Source organism: Mesoplodon bidens, assembly GCF_964165515.1.
Source record: "Mesoplodon bidens genome assembly, chromosome: 10".
Classification (NCBI taxonomy): domain Eukaryota; kingdom Metazoa; phylum Chordata; class Mammalia; order Artiodactyla; family Ziphiidae; genus Mesoplodon; species Mesoplodon bidens.
This window is the reverse complement of record NC_138172.1, coordinates 71,857,392-71,869,899: the sequence shown is the minus strand read 5'-3', so window position 1 is coordinate 71,869,899 and position 12,508 is coordinate 71,857,392. Positions and strand designations below refer to the sequence as shown.

Genomic DNA, 12,508 nt, shown 5'->3' with positions numbered 1-12,508 from the left:
CAGGGAGCCCCAAGCTTTCATGCTCACTTTGCCCCCAGTTTGACCTGGCTCCGGGGCCTGTCTCTTCCCCTCTCTTCCTGTCTTTAAAACCAGTGGGATGGACTAGCCCATCTGTACGCAGTGGGGGAGGGCACAGAATATCCTTAGGAGAATCTCAGAGGTATGTTCAACCAATCCACCCAGCTTGCCAGTTGGCAGGAGCAGGGGTGGGGCCATCTGGAAGCCCTGTCCTCCCTTCCCTTCCTGTAGGGTGCCTTTCCCCATACCCTACACGGGGCCCTGAGGTCTGGTTTGGGATGGGAAGTGCTTGGAGAGACGGGGAAAGCCCCTGGGTGTTGTCTGTGTGTCGGGGTGTAGGTGTGGGAGAGATGTGCAGTGAGGGGAGGGAGCTGGCTGTGAGGACAGTGGATGGGGGCATTGGGCTTGGTCCCGGGGCAGATCGAGGAGCTTCTGCAGGTGGAAAGGGGAGGCGGGTAGGGGAGACAGCTCCCTCCGGCCTGGTTGGGGCAGCAAGAGAGGGCTTTCCCCAGTTGCAAGCACTACACCCTTCTTTCTCCCTCTCAGGCTCCGTGCAGGCTTTGTTGGGACGACAAGGGGCTGGCCTCAGGTCCTGGGTCTGCTTCCTTGGGGCAGGGGCAGGGGAAAGGATGACTCTGTGCCAGGCAAAGGCACCCAGCTGTTCAGGGGGCTGGAGAGAACACACGTGGGAGAGGGTTGTGCAGGAAGGGACTGGTACATGAGGAGGGCCGGGGCGGGGCAGTCACACGCGGAAGGAAAGGAGACTTTTCAGGGGGCTGCCTGGACTTGCAACCTGCCCAGCTCCTCAACAGCTTTGTTTCAGTGAAGTGTGACTTATCCTTGCTGGGAGCCACAGGTGTGAAGACCTCACACTTAGGGTAGGGCTGGAGGGGGAGCGGAGGTCAAAGCCTGGGGCTGGGCACTTTGCCAGGTCCCCTCATTTAATAGAGATTAATTTTGAGCCACCCTGGGTATACATCCTCCCAAAGAGCAGGTAAATCAGGGCCACTGATATTTGGGTTTGGCCTGTGCTCTTTTTCTCCTGCTCTTCTAGTGTCTACACTCCAGAGCTGTTTGGGGGTTGGCCTTTATCATTCAGATCAAAGGCCCAAGTTTAGTGAATATTAGAGAAGGCACTTTGAGGGCAGGGTCCCTCCCTTAACTACCTCCTTCCTATCACTCTTCCCCACTCCATCCCAGTCTGCACTGGGCTGGTAGACGAGATATCACCAGTAGCATGTGGTAGGCTGCCTAGTTCCTGGTTGTAGCACTAGTATCTGTGGTTCTTGGGAAGCTCAGACCCCACTTGTCCTGTGTTGAGTGGTGTGACAGAAGGTCTGAAGCCCCAGCCTTGGCCCCTCAGGAGGGCTTTGCAAGACGAGGGAAGCGGACGGGAGTGGGAAAACTAGTCACAGCACACACACACAGTGCCCCTCCATGGATACATGACGAACGCATATTTGTAAGTAGGAGTTAGATTAAGAGAATGGGGGCTTCCCTGGTGGCGCAGTGGTTGAGAGTCCGCCTGCCGATGCAGGGGACATGGGTTCGTGCCCCGGTCCGGGAGGATCCCACATGCCGCGGAGCGGCTGGGCCCGTGAGCCACGGCCGCTGAGCCTGCGCATCCGGAGCCTGTGCTCCGCAACGGGAGGGGCCGCAGCACTGAGAGGCCCGCGTACCGCAAAAAAAAAAAAAGAGAGAGAATGGGAGCAGTCACTTCCTGAACACCTACTGTGTGACAGGGACTCCTCCGGTTGAGTTAGGTAGAATCATTGTCCACACTTTATGGACGAGGAAGCTAAGGCTTAGAGAATGGTAGGCAACTAGCTCTACAGCTAGTTGGTAACAGAGCCAGGCTTCTAATTCAAGTTTACCTGCTCCCAAAACCTATGCTCAGAACCGAAATCACCCCGGATTAAAATGGCACTGGGTCCCGGTGTGGCAGGGCCAGTGGTTCTCAGCCTGGGCTGCAGAGCTGAACAGGGACGTTTCAGACAAACCATTAGGGCCCCATCCCAGAGAGCAGTTGAGTCCGAATCTTTGGGCTGGGGCTCTGGCATCAGCACGTCTTAGAAGGTCTTCAGGTGATTTTGATGTGTAACAAAAGCTGAGAACCACTGTACGAGGCTAAACCATTTTGACAGTAGAGACCAGCCTAGCAATAAATGGCAACCCCAGTGTAACTGGGTTTTCCACGCACCACCTTTCCCTCTGGATTAGGGACCTGCCTGTCTGTTCATTGACACAGTGGTTCGACACCTGCTATGACACCGGGAAACAGAGTCAGGCAGGAAGGCTTCCCACCCCGGGGAAACAGCCTGGTCCAGGCCGGGGCTGGGGAATGTGAGCACCTAAGGGTGTTCTACTTCTGACATGTCCTAGCCCCTCCCGGGCAAGAGGCATTGCCGTCTCATCTGCCCAGTAATTCTCCCAGGATTCTGGGCTCCTTTGACTGCTGCTGATATTTTTTCCTCCAGGGAGTTTAAAGGGAAGAAAAAAAACGGAAGAAGGAAAGTAGGGCATGCAGTGTTGGAGGAGAGAGGAGGCAGGGATGAGGTGTGTTAATACCCAAGTGAGGAGTTTGCAATCCTGGCAGGGAGAGAGGGCGAGAGACAGAGAGAGACAGAGAAAGAGAGACAGAGAGAGAGACACATAGAGACAGAGAGACAGAGAGAGAGAGAGACAGAGACAGACATAGAGAGAGACAGAGAGAGACAGAGACAGAGACAGACATAGAGACAGAGAGAGACAGAGACAGAGAGAGAGAGGGAGAGTTTAGGAGGCTGCGTCAGCTACTGGCTGTACAGAGTCTGAACGAATCTAGATAAGGTCACTGCAGGTCTCAAAAGTGAAATCTGGCCTGCCCCTCCCGTGGCCAGAACAGAGGGCCTAATTCCATTCCGGGTTGCCCCATTCCTCGGCTCCCTCTCTGCTTTCTGCTGAGTCATGCTCCTTGGTCCTCTCACTTGCTCCCTATTCCGGGCTTTATTTTCGTTCCTCCCTCACCCAGCCACCTCTCCCAGGGTGTGAAGATTAGGGTGAGGAGGGCATCTTGGCAAGTGAGGAGGTGAGGTCTGGGGGGACTAACAAATCACTGACTTGTGAATAGCTGCCGATTCCCAGGTGTCTGAGCTCCTGGACTGTGGTGGCCGATGGGGATGGGACTCTTCTTTTTTTTAAAATAAATTTATTTATTTTTTTGGCTGCACTGGGTCTTCGTTGCTGCACGCAGGCTTTCTCTAGTTGCGGCAAGCAGGGGCTACTCTTCATTGCAGTGCGTGGGCTTCTCATTGCCGTGGCTTCTCTTGTTGTGGAGCACGGGCTCTAGGCGCATGGGCTTCAGTAGTTGTGGCGTGTGGGCTCAGTACTTGTGGCTCGCGGGCTGTAGAGCACAGATTCAGTAGTTGTGGCACACGGGCTTAGTAGCTCTGCAGCGTGTGGGATCTTCCCGGACCAGGGCTCGAACCGGTGACCCCTGCATTGGCAGGCCGATTCTTAACCACTGCCCCACCAGGGAAGTCCCGGGATGGGACACGTGATTCTGAAGCGTCCCTGCCCCACCCTCAAGGGTACTGGTGGAAAGGCAGTGGGGTGAGTAGGGAAGGAGGAACACTGTTATTATTTCAGACTGCAGTTCAGAGAAATGACGGCTGCTTTCTCGTCACGGGGCTGTGAGCAGGGTTTCTTAGAGGATGTGGGAAACCGGTCTTGGGGTGAGCAGACCGAGCTCAGTTTTATGGACCCAGGAAAGTCATGAAGCACCCCCTGCTCTCTCTCGTATCCCTTCTACCTCCTGAGTCAGTCAGTGGCCCTTGACTATACATTAGAATCACCTAGAGAGGTGAAAAACACAGCATCTGGAGATCTGAATTCAGCTGGTCTCCAGTAGAATTTGTTTCTTCAACTCCCCAGATGGTTCTAACACGTAGCCAGGGCTGAGGAGGTCTCTGAAGTAAATGTTTCTTCTTCTTGGACCTCAGGAGGGCTGGAGGCCTGCTTTCTTAGGTTACAAGATCATGAGAATCCTGGGTGTTTCCCTACCAGTGTCCTGACTAGCCCCCTCCTTTACAGCAAGACAACCTTAGCCCACAACTGTGTTCCTTTTTAACAGCTGGGAGAGCAGGCCTGGAGGAGTTAGAGAACCTTCCCAGTGTGTCCCCAGTCTAGAGCCTTATCCATAGACCTCAGGGATGACCACCACAGTCATGATTTCTTTGTTCTAAAGATTCTAGAGAAATGACTTCTCCCTGCCCTATGTACCATCCCGTGTACCTTCTTGGACACACCCTATGCAACTAGGGGAAGGAATTTAGAACTTGGAATCAGAAGACCTGGATTTGAATCCTGGTTCTGCCAGGGGTGTTCTTGGACCCCATTCAAGAGTTGGTTAAAATAATCCCTTTAGGTATGTGGATGGAACAGAGAACATTCTTTGGAAACCTTAAGATGCCTTGCAAAGTTAACCTCTGTGGAGCAGTTATCTCATCAGCATGTCATGACCCAGGGCTGTGTTCTAAATGGGGGGTGGGGGAGGGGAGAGAGAGCAAACTAGTTCAGATTTCGGAAGGGGTGAGATCGGCTGCCTCCTTTCTCTCCCCAGGATGAGTTTGGGCCTTTCGGGGAGCCTCGGGCAATCTCCTCCCCTTATACCCCAAACCATGGGTCCTTAATCCTTTCTCCTGGCCACGGGTGGGTGAAGGATAAGGACTAAAGCAGTCTGGGCGCGGGGTTGGTGTGGTGGCCATCCTGGCACCTCCATTCTCCCTTCCTGGAGGCTGGTGGCCTCGTTCCCTCGGCAGGTCCCCCTAGTGTGCTGTCCTCCCCGCAAGGCCTTCTGTGGGAGGGGAGCCTTCCGCATGGGTTTACCCTCCCCAGCTGGGCGTGGCCCCCGGCTGCTCCTGGGGGTGTGGCCTGTTGGGTCCTCCTGGGTGGTGAGGAGGCCCCAGAGAGCCCCCCATCCACCAGGGGGAGGCAGCTTGTGTGACACCCCCTCCCTCACAGTGAGCGACTTTGTTTTGAGCTCAAGGTAAGGAATGGGAGGCCTGGGTTGGACAGGTGGCTTCCGTGTCCCAGGCCACCCTCCCTCTCAGCTACCTGCTGTCTCCCTCCTCCTTTCTGGATGTGCTTGTCTGGTGGCGTAGTTGCCAGGTGCCAAATGGCACCTGCCCTCCCAGTGACCCATCCAAGAGATGCTAGAGATGGCTGTTCCCGGATAGGCTTCCTTTGAGGGAGGGGTAACAGGGAGGAGGTGGGGCCTGGCTGGGGATTAGTGCCCTTCCCTGTGCCTTGCTGCCCAGCCGGTAGGCAGCTGCACCCCTGCAGGGGTCCTCCACCCTTGGGCTGAGTTTGGGACCTTGGAGGGGCAGGTCCTTCCATCCAGGCCTGTTTCCCAACCTGTGAATAAGAGAATACCAGACCCCCAGCACTGCGGAGCCCACGTGGATGGAAAGGCTAGCAGTGTGCGTGGGTGTCAGAGAGGAGGGAGGGGATGGGCGAGGGGAGAGAGCTTGCTCTCCCCAGGGGGGCTCTCCTCGCACCTCTCCCCCAGCCCCTGTTGTCGCAGGTGCCGTCTGGACGGAGGCGGTTCCTGAGGGAGCATGCAGCCCCCTTCTCTGCCTTCCTCACTGACAGCTTCGGCCGGCGCCACAGCTACCTGCGGATCTCCCTTACGGAGAAGTGCAACCTCAGATGTGAGTCGCCCTCCTGGGCTCCTGTCCCTCTGCTGCAGTAGCCCCTGAAATCACCCCCCGTCTAGGAATCCTTCTCAATCCTCCCCATTCCTCTTTCTAGAAAACTCCACCCACCCTTCTTCCTTGCTTGCCAGGTGGGGTTCAGGGGCAAGGTAGGGGTCAAGGGTGAGTTTTATGATCCTGGAAGCTGGGTTCTACTTGGGATTAGATTGGAGAACAGAATTGCTGTTGGGTTCAGGATTGAGGTTGGCCTGGGATCTCCCACTCTTCAGGGCTCTTTCCCCTCCCTCCTGTTTCCTTGCGGTCCCCACGGTTCAGGACGTGGCATGGGGACTGCTGGACGGTGTAAACAAGTGAGATAGGCAGCAGTGCCAGCTATAAAGATACCCCAACCCCAGTCCCATGAGACGAGTTGTCTGGGGCTAGTACACGGACTCCTTGTTTCATAACCCCACGCGGAGTGCTCTGGGTCAGATCCACCGCTGGAGGGACTTCCTAAGTGTGTTTGTCCATCTGTCCTGCCTTCCTTCCCTCCCTCCTTCTCTTCTTCCTTCCTTTCTCTCACTGTAGCTCACAATAAGAAATACATTTACTTCATGGCCCAGTAAATACGTGCATGTGTAGTAAATGTTTAACCAAACAGTATTCATTACGTGCAGTACTGATGTTCTGATGTTGTTACCTAATCTGTTCCATCTTAAAAGGCCAATTCTGGACCCTTCACTGATTCGACTAAATGACCCCCTATCGGATCCTGACCACTGGTACTGATTAAACCTGTACCATGGGAACTGATGGGAGGAGGTGGTGCCCCCCTCACCGGCCAGGGCTCGCCTCATTTATCCCCTTCTGCTACCTCGCCCTGAACAGGCGGTACCTCAGTTTTCCAACCTGTGAAATGGGACTGATGATCACCTGAAGGAGATAGACTGGGTGTGAGAACATGTGTAGCCACAGAGGAGAGCAGCTTTGCCCAGGCCAGGGAGCACCTCCCAGCCTCCTTCACCTTAGGACACACAGAGAAGGGTCCCTGTTTGTCAAAACCAGATGAAATGAAGGAGATGAAAGATGGCAGAAGGAATGGGCCCAGGGCCCTGGCCTTCCAGGCAGACCCCGCCCAGCGGCCCCTCACTGAGGGGCCAGTGTCTCGACCTGCCCTGCCTCCAGCCAGGCCTAGCTGTCAGCCTCATTTATCATCTTGAAGCCCTGAGGGACAGCAAGGCCAGTTGGGGAAGGGGTGTTAAATTTTGTAGGTGAGAGTGGTGAGCCCCAAAGAGAATCTGGCCTAGGGTTTGTGCCACCTCAGACTTGGCCGGGTCTTTCCTCACGGCTGGGGTGGGATTCAGGAGACACTTGTGGCCTGGTGGGGGAGTTGGGGACTGGTGGCATCACAGCCTGACTCCTGCAGTCACTTCCTTCCTCCACGTCCCCTCCCTCCCCTCAGGTCAATACTGCATGCCCGAGGAGGGTGTCCCTCTGACCCCCAAGGCAGACCTGCTGACCACAGAGGAGATCCTAACCCTGGCCCGCCTCTTTGTGAAAGAAGGCGTAGACAAGATCCGACTCACGGGCGGGGAGCCGCTCATTCGGCCGGACGTGGTGGACATCGTGGGTGAGTTGACAAAAGTCGTCACCACCTCTCCCCGCTCATGCCTCCTCCAGCTGGACTCCAATATTAATATCAGAAGCTAACACTCCTTTCGGGCATTATGCTCACAGAGTCCTACACCTTCTGAGACAGGTATACCATTATTATTCCCATTTTGTAAAGAATTGAGGCACAAAGAAGTTCAATAACTTGCCCAAGGTCACAAAGCTAGTAAGTGCCAGAGCCCAGTGGTTTGATGTCACATTTAGACTAAAGTCCTCACCAGGGCTTGGAGGCCTGCGTGATCTGGTTCCCGTCAACCGCAGAGACCTCTCTCCTGCCACTTGGCCTCCATCCTCCGCTGCATTCACGCTGCCGGGCCTTTGCACATGCTGTTCCCTTTGCCAGGAACACAGGGCTCCCTGCCTGCCTCATTCAGGGGTCTGCTCCAGTGTCATCTCCTTGGGGAGACCTCCTTGGCCGCTCTGTCTAAATTCCCCCTCACATACCCCCGCTACTCTGTCTCCCAGGAGTTGGCACAGTACAGCCCATGGACCAAAACCGGGCCACCACCTGTGTGTGTGCGGCCTGCAAGCTAAGAATAGTTTCTGTATTTCTAAATGATTGGAAAAGAGAATCAAAAGAATAACATTTGTGGCGCTTGAAAATTATATGAAATTTTAAATTCACTGTCCATTAGTAAAGTTTTATTGGCACATAGCCACACCCACTCATTTACATATCTCCCCTGTTGCAGAGCTAAGTTGCCACAAAGACCATATGGCCAGCAAAGCCAAAAGTGTTTACTGTCTGGCCTTTTAACAGAAACAGTGTGGCGATCCTACTCTACCACGTGGTGTTATTTGGTTGGTTTTTGTCTGTCTCCTCATTAACTAGCATGAAAGCTCTCACGGAGCTGGGCAGGTTCTGTTCATAGCTGTGTTTCGAGCACCTAGGGAAGCACCTGACACACAGCTGGGGCTCACTGGTGTTTGCTGGATGAGTGAAGGTGGTTCAAAATACGATCTCTGAAGGATGACGTGTCCACGTGTGAATCTCAGCTGCACCTCATACTAGTAGTATATCTTGAGTAACTTTCAAAGTCCATCCTAAGCCTTCAGACAGAGAGGGTAACCTACCTTATAGGGTGGACCTTGGGAGGAAATGAGAAGGAAATGCCCAGGTAGTGGCGAGTGCTGCGTGTGGCTCAGCAGAGCCTCTTGCCATATGCTGGTTCTAAGCCCCGAGGTCAGGCAGAAACCATGAGCATTTAATTGTAAGATGGAATCCGAGGAAAATAAGTTTCCATGTTCTTGACTGCTGAGGCCCCGGCTCCAGCTGCTCAGGGTGGGATCTCCCAGCCCCCAGCTCTCTGCCTCACTTGCTGGTCCAGTAAATGTTCTCTGGAATGCCTTCTTACGTGCCCGGCACTGTGCTGGCGCCAGAGGGGAGTGAGCCGCAGGCCCTGCCTTCAGGGACCCCCAGCCCATTGGCGGAAGCAGCCCCTGGAGCCTGCCGCCATCTGGTGAGGAGCCCAGGTGCTGTGGGAGCCCCGAGGAGGGGCCCAGGGACCCCTGCAAGCTCTTTCCTCCCTCCTTCCCTGTGGCCAGCTCCCTCCCACCCCCATCGATCACCTGCCATCATTCCTAGGCTACACATGCTGGCCCAGGGGAGTTGACCTGACCCCCTGTTCAGGCAGCTGCTCAGAGCCTGAAAAGCAGCCTGGGTTCCAGGAAAGGGCCAAACCTGGCTGGCTGCCAGGCCCTAGCCCCCTCGGTCAGGGCACTTCATCTGCCCTCTGTCCAGGGCCTGTGGGCAAGCCTGTGATCACTGCTGGTCAAAGAGGGGTGACTGAGCACAGACGGGAGGATGCAGAGTCTCCACGGAAGCCACCACCTTGCTTAGTACGAGGCCAGGGAGCCAGGAGAGGCGGCAGCCCTGTTCCCGCTCTGGGCTCTTCCACCCCCTGGCCGTGTGAACTTGTGCAGGTTCCTGCCCCACCCTGGGCCTCAGTGTCCTAATCTATGTGCTGGTCACCTCCCAGGCTTTCCTGCTCTGATGGCCCTGGGTTGTTGGTCCTGGCTGATAGCGTGAGGCTGGCAAGGGTTTATCATCACTCAGATGCTGGTTAGGACAGGGCCCAGCTGCAGTGACTGACTTGGGAGGATTTATCTCTTGCTTTAAGGGTGTGCACTGATGGGGCAGGGGTGGGGGGGGTGGGAACTCTACCCCCCCCAAGCCCTCCCCCAGTGCTTCAAGACAAATGGCAGCTGCTGTGCTTGCTAACACTTTGACATCTCCCAGCCTAGCCCCTTTGATCCTCCGCAGGGGTACTTCTTCAGAGCAAAACCACCCCGAAGGCCAGGGCAGGTGGGGCTATTAGGGAAGGAGGGCTGGGGTAAGCGGAGGGGCATGTTCCTAAGCACTTGTCCTGCCCTCCCAGCTGAGAGTTTCGAGGGACCCCACCCCGGGGGCGCAGAGTGAAGGGGCTGCCGGTTTCACCAAGCAGGCTGTCCTGGTCACTCGGGGTCCCTGCCTGAGGCTGTCAGCCCCAGGACTGCTGGTGTCGATCTCCGCCTGAGAAGACCGCTCAGCTCTCTGTCAGCCGTCTGTGATCCCCTCCACCAACCCCAAGACGCTCCAGCACTCCTCCATCCCGGCTTGTGTATGAACAAGTTCCTCTCCTCCCTCCTTTTCTTGGGTGTAAGGCAGTGCTGTCCAATACAACTTTCTGGGGTGATGGAAATGTTCTCTATCTGTGTTGTCTGATAAGGTAGCCAGACTTGGGCTTCATAAGCGGCTGTTGTGACTGAGGAACTGAATTTGGAACTTTATTTTCATTGATGTAAATGCCCACATGTAGTTAGCAGCTGCCACGTTGGATGGTGAAGGTTTGAGATTTTCCAAAAGAAAAGAGGGGAACTATAGGCACACCTTACTTTATGGTGCTTTGCTTTACTGCTCTTCACAGATACTGCGTTTTTTTTACAAATTGAAGGTTTGTGGCAACCCTGCATCGAGCAAGTCTATCGGTGCCAGTTTTTCCAACAGCATTTGCTCACTTTGTATCTCTGTGTCACATTTTGGTAATTCTCACAATATTTCCAGCACTTTCATTATTTTTGTTATGGTGATCTGGGATCAGTTATCTTTGTTACTACTGCAACTCCCTGAAGGCTTAATAGTAGTAATTTTTAGCAATAAAGTATTTTTTAATAAAAGTATGTACATTTTTTTAGACTAATGCTATTGCACACTTAATAGACTAAAGTATAGTGTAGACATAACTCTTACATGCACTGGGAAACCAGAAAAATCCATGTGACTTGCTTTATTGTGATACTTGCTTTTTTACAGTGGTCTGGAACCAAACCCACAATATCCCCAAGGTATGCCTGTAAACATACAAGTATCAGTACTGTGGTAGCGTTGGCAGTGTTTGCAGAGGAACTATTTTGGATTCTAATTTCAAGACTGACTTTCGCTCTCAGATGACAGCTTAGTTGGAGGATCGCTCAGTCCTGCAGGCTTTCCCTGTTTCGTTCTTCCTTCCTCCCTTCCTTCTTCCGTTATGTTGAAGAAGTGAATTATGGAGCATCCAGTTCTCACAGCTTAGAGCCCATAAGAAGCCTCATGCAATGGAGAGCCATTAAAGGTTTTTGAAGTGGCGTGAAGTTTTTTGTTTCATTTTATTTTTGATGGACTCTAGTTACCTAGAATTAGATTAAATCATAATCCTGGGTTTGTGAAATAATCTCATTATTGATCCGTGCATGGCCTTTTTTACTTTATTGATACAAATTTATTTACATGTTTTAATAATGTTATGAATTCCTGAGGAAACCCGCTACCTCATCAATTTTTTTGGAAGAAGCAGAACCCTGGCAAGAATCTTTAACCACCTCAGTGCACTTTCCTACCCTGTACCTCCTCCTTCCCAAGGAAGCACTCCTAAACATGGTGTTTATCATTCCCTTGCTTTTTAAAACTGAGATGGTGGTTTTTTTTGTTTGTTTTGTTTTTTTTTTTGCGGTACATGGGCCTCTCACTGCTGTGGCCTCTCCCACTGCGGAGCACAGGCTCCGGACGCACAGGCCCAGCGGCCATGGCTCACGGGCCCAGTCACTCCGCGGCATGTGGGATCCTCCCGGACCAGGGAATGAACCCACGTCCCCTGCATCGGCAGGCGGACTCTGAACCACTGCGCCACCAGGGAAGCCCTGAAATGGTGTTTTTGAACTTTAAAAGAATCGCGCTGTGTGCAGTCTTTCAGGAATTACTCTTTTGACGCCACTGAAATTAACATACGTCATCCAGGGTTGCAGTTCATTTTCTCTGCGATCTCCTGTTCCATTAAATGAATATACCACACTTCCTGTTAGTGAACATTTGGGTTGCTTCCAGTTTATTGATATTATAAACAGTGCTGCTTTAAATACTTGTATTCTCATTCATGTGTCTTGGTATACAGTTTCTCTAGGAGTGGAATTTGCTGGGCTACTGAATATGTGAATGTTTAATCTTGGCAAACAATTTGGCATTGTCTTACAGTGGTTGTGCTACTTTACACTCTCCCCAGCAGTACATAAGGATCCCCTGGATCCTCCCCAACATTCAGTATTATCATTCTGGACTTTTGCCAGTGGACTGGGTATAAAATGCTATTTTATTGTGGTCTTGATTTGTACTTCTTTGTTTAGAATGAGGTCAGTCATCTTGTCACCTATTAGCCATGTATATTTATTTTTCTCTTTAATACCAAATTGTATCATGTGCCTGTTTTTCTATTTGGTTATTTATCCTTTCATATTGGTTTGTTATATTGGATGTATGTTGCAAATGTCTTCTTCCAACTTGAAAAAGAAGCCATACTTTGTGTAACAATTCTTTTGACAATAGTAGTTCTTGAATTTGTCAGTTCTGTCTTTTATGGTTAGTGCTTTTTGTACTTATTAATGAAACACCTCACCCAAGGTCAGAACAACTACCTATGTTTCTACTAGAATATTTAAAGTTTTGTTTTTTGCTTTTAAGTCTTTAGTTAATCTGTGGATAATTTCGGGGAATCCAGTTTCATTTTTTCCATGTGAATGGTCATTTTTTCTAGTTCCTTTTATTGAATAGTTCCCACTTCCTCCATAAATCTACCATGTGTGCATCGGTCTGTTTTGGGTTCTGTTCTATTCAGTTTGTCTATCTCTGTGCCAGTATC

At 52.4% G+C, this 12,508-nt stretch overlaps 1 protein-coding gene across 5 annotated transcripts in view; it reads left to right on the top strand.

The window, feature by feature from the left end:
- MOCS1 (molybdenum cofactor synthesis 1) overlaps positions 1–12,508 on the top strand; it is a 36,451-nt gene that overhangs the window by 2,109 nt on the left and 21,834 nt on the right. For all 5 annotated transcript variants that reach the window (XM_081247746.1, XM_081247744.1, XM_081247743.1 and 2 more), the window contains exons 2-3: positions 5,582–5,708; positions 7,153–7,320. In XM_081247746.1, the coding sequence (XP_081103872.1) occupies positions 5,582–5,708; positions 7,153–7,320 (295 nt within the window). The remainder of the gene's footprint in view (positions 1–5,581; positions 5,709–7,152; positions 7,321–12,508) is intronic.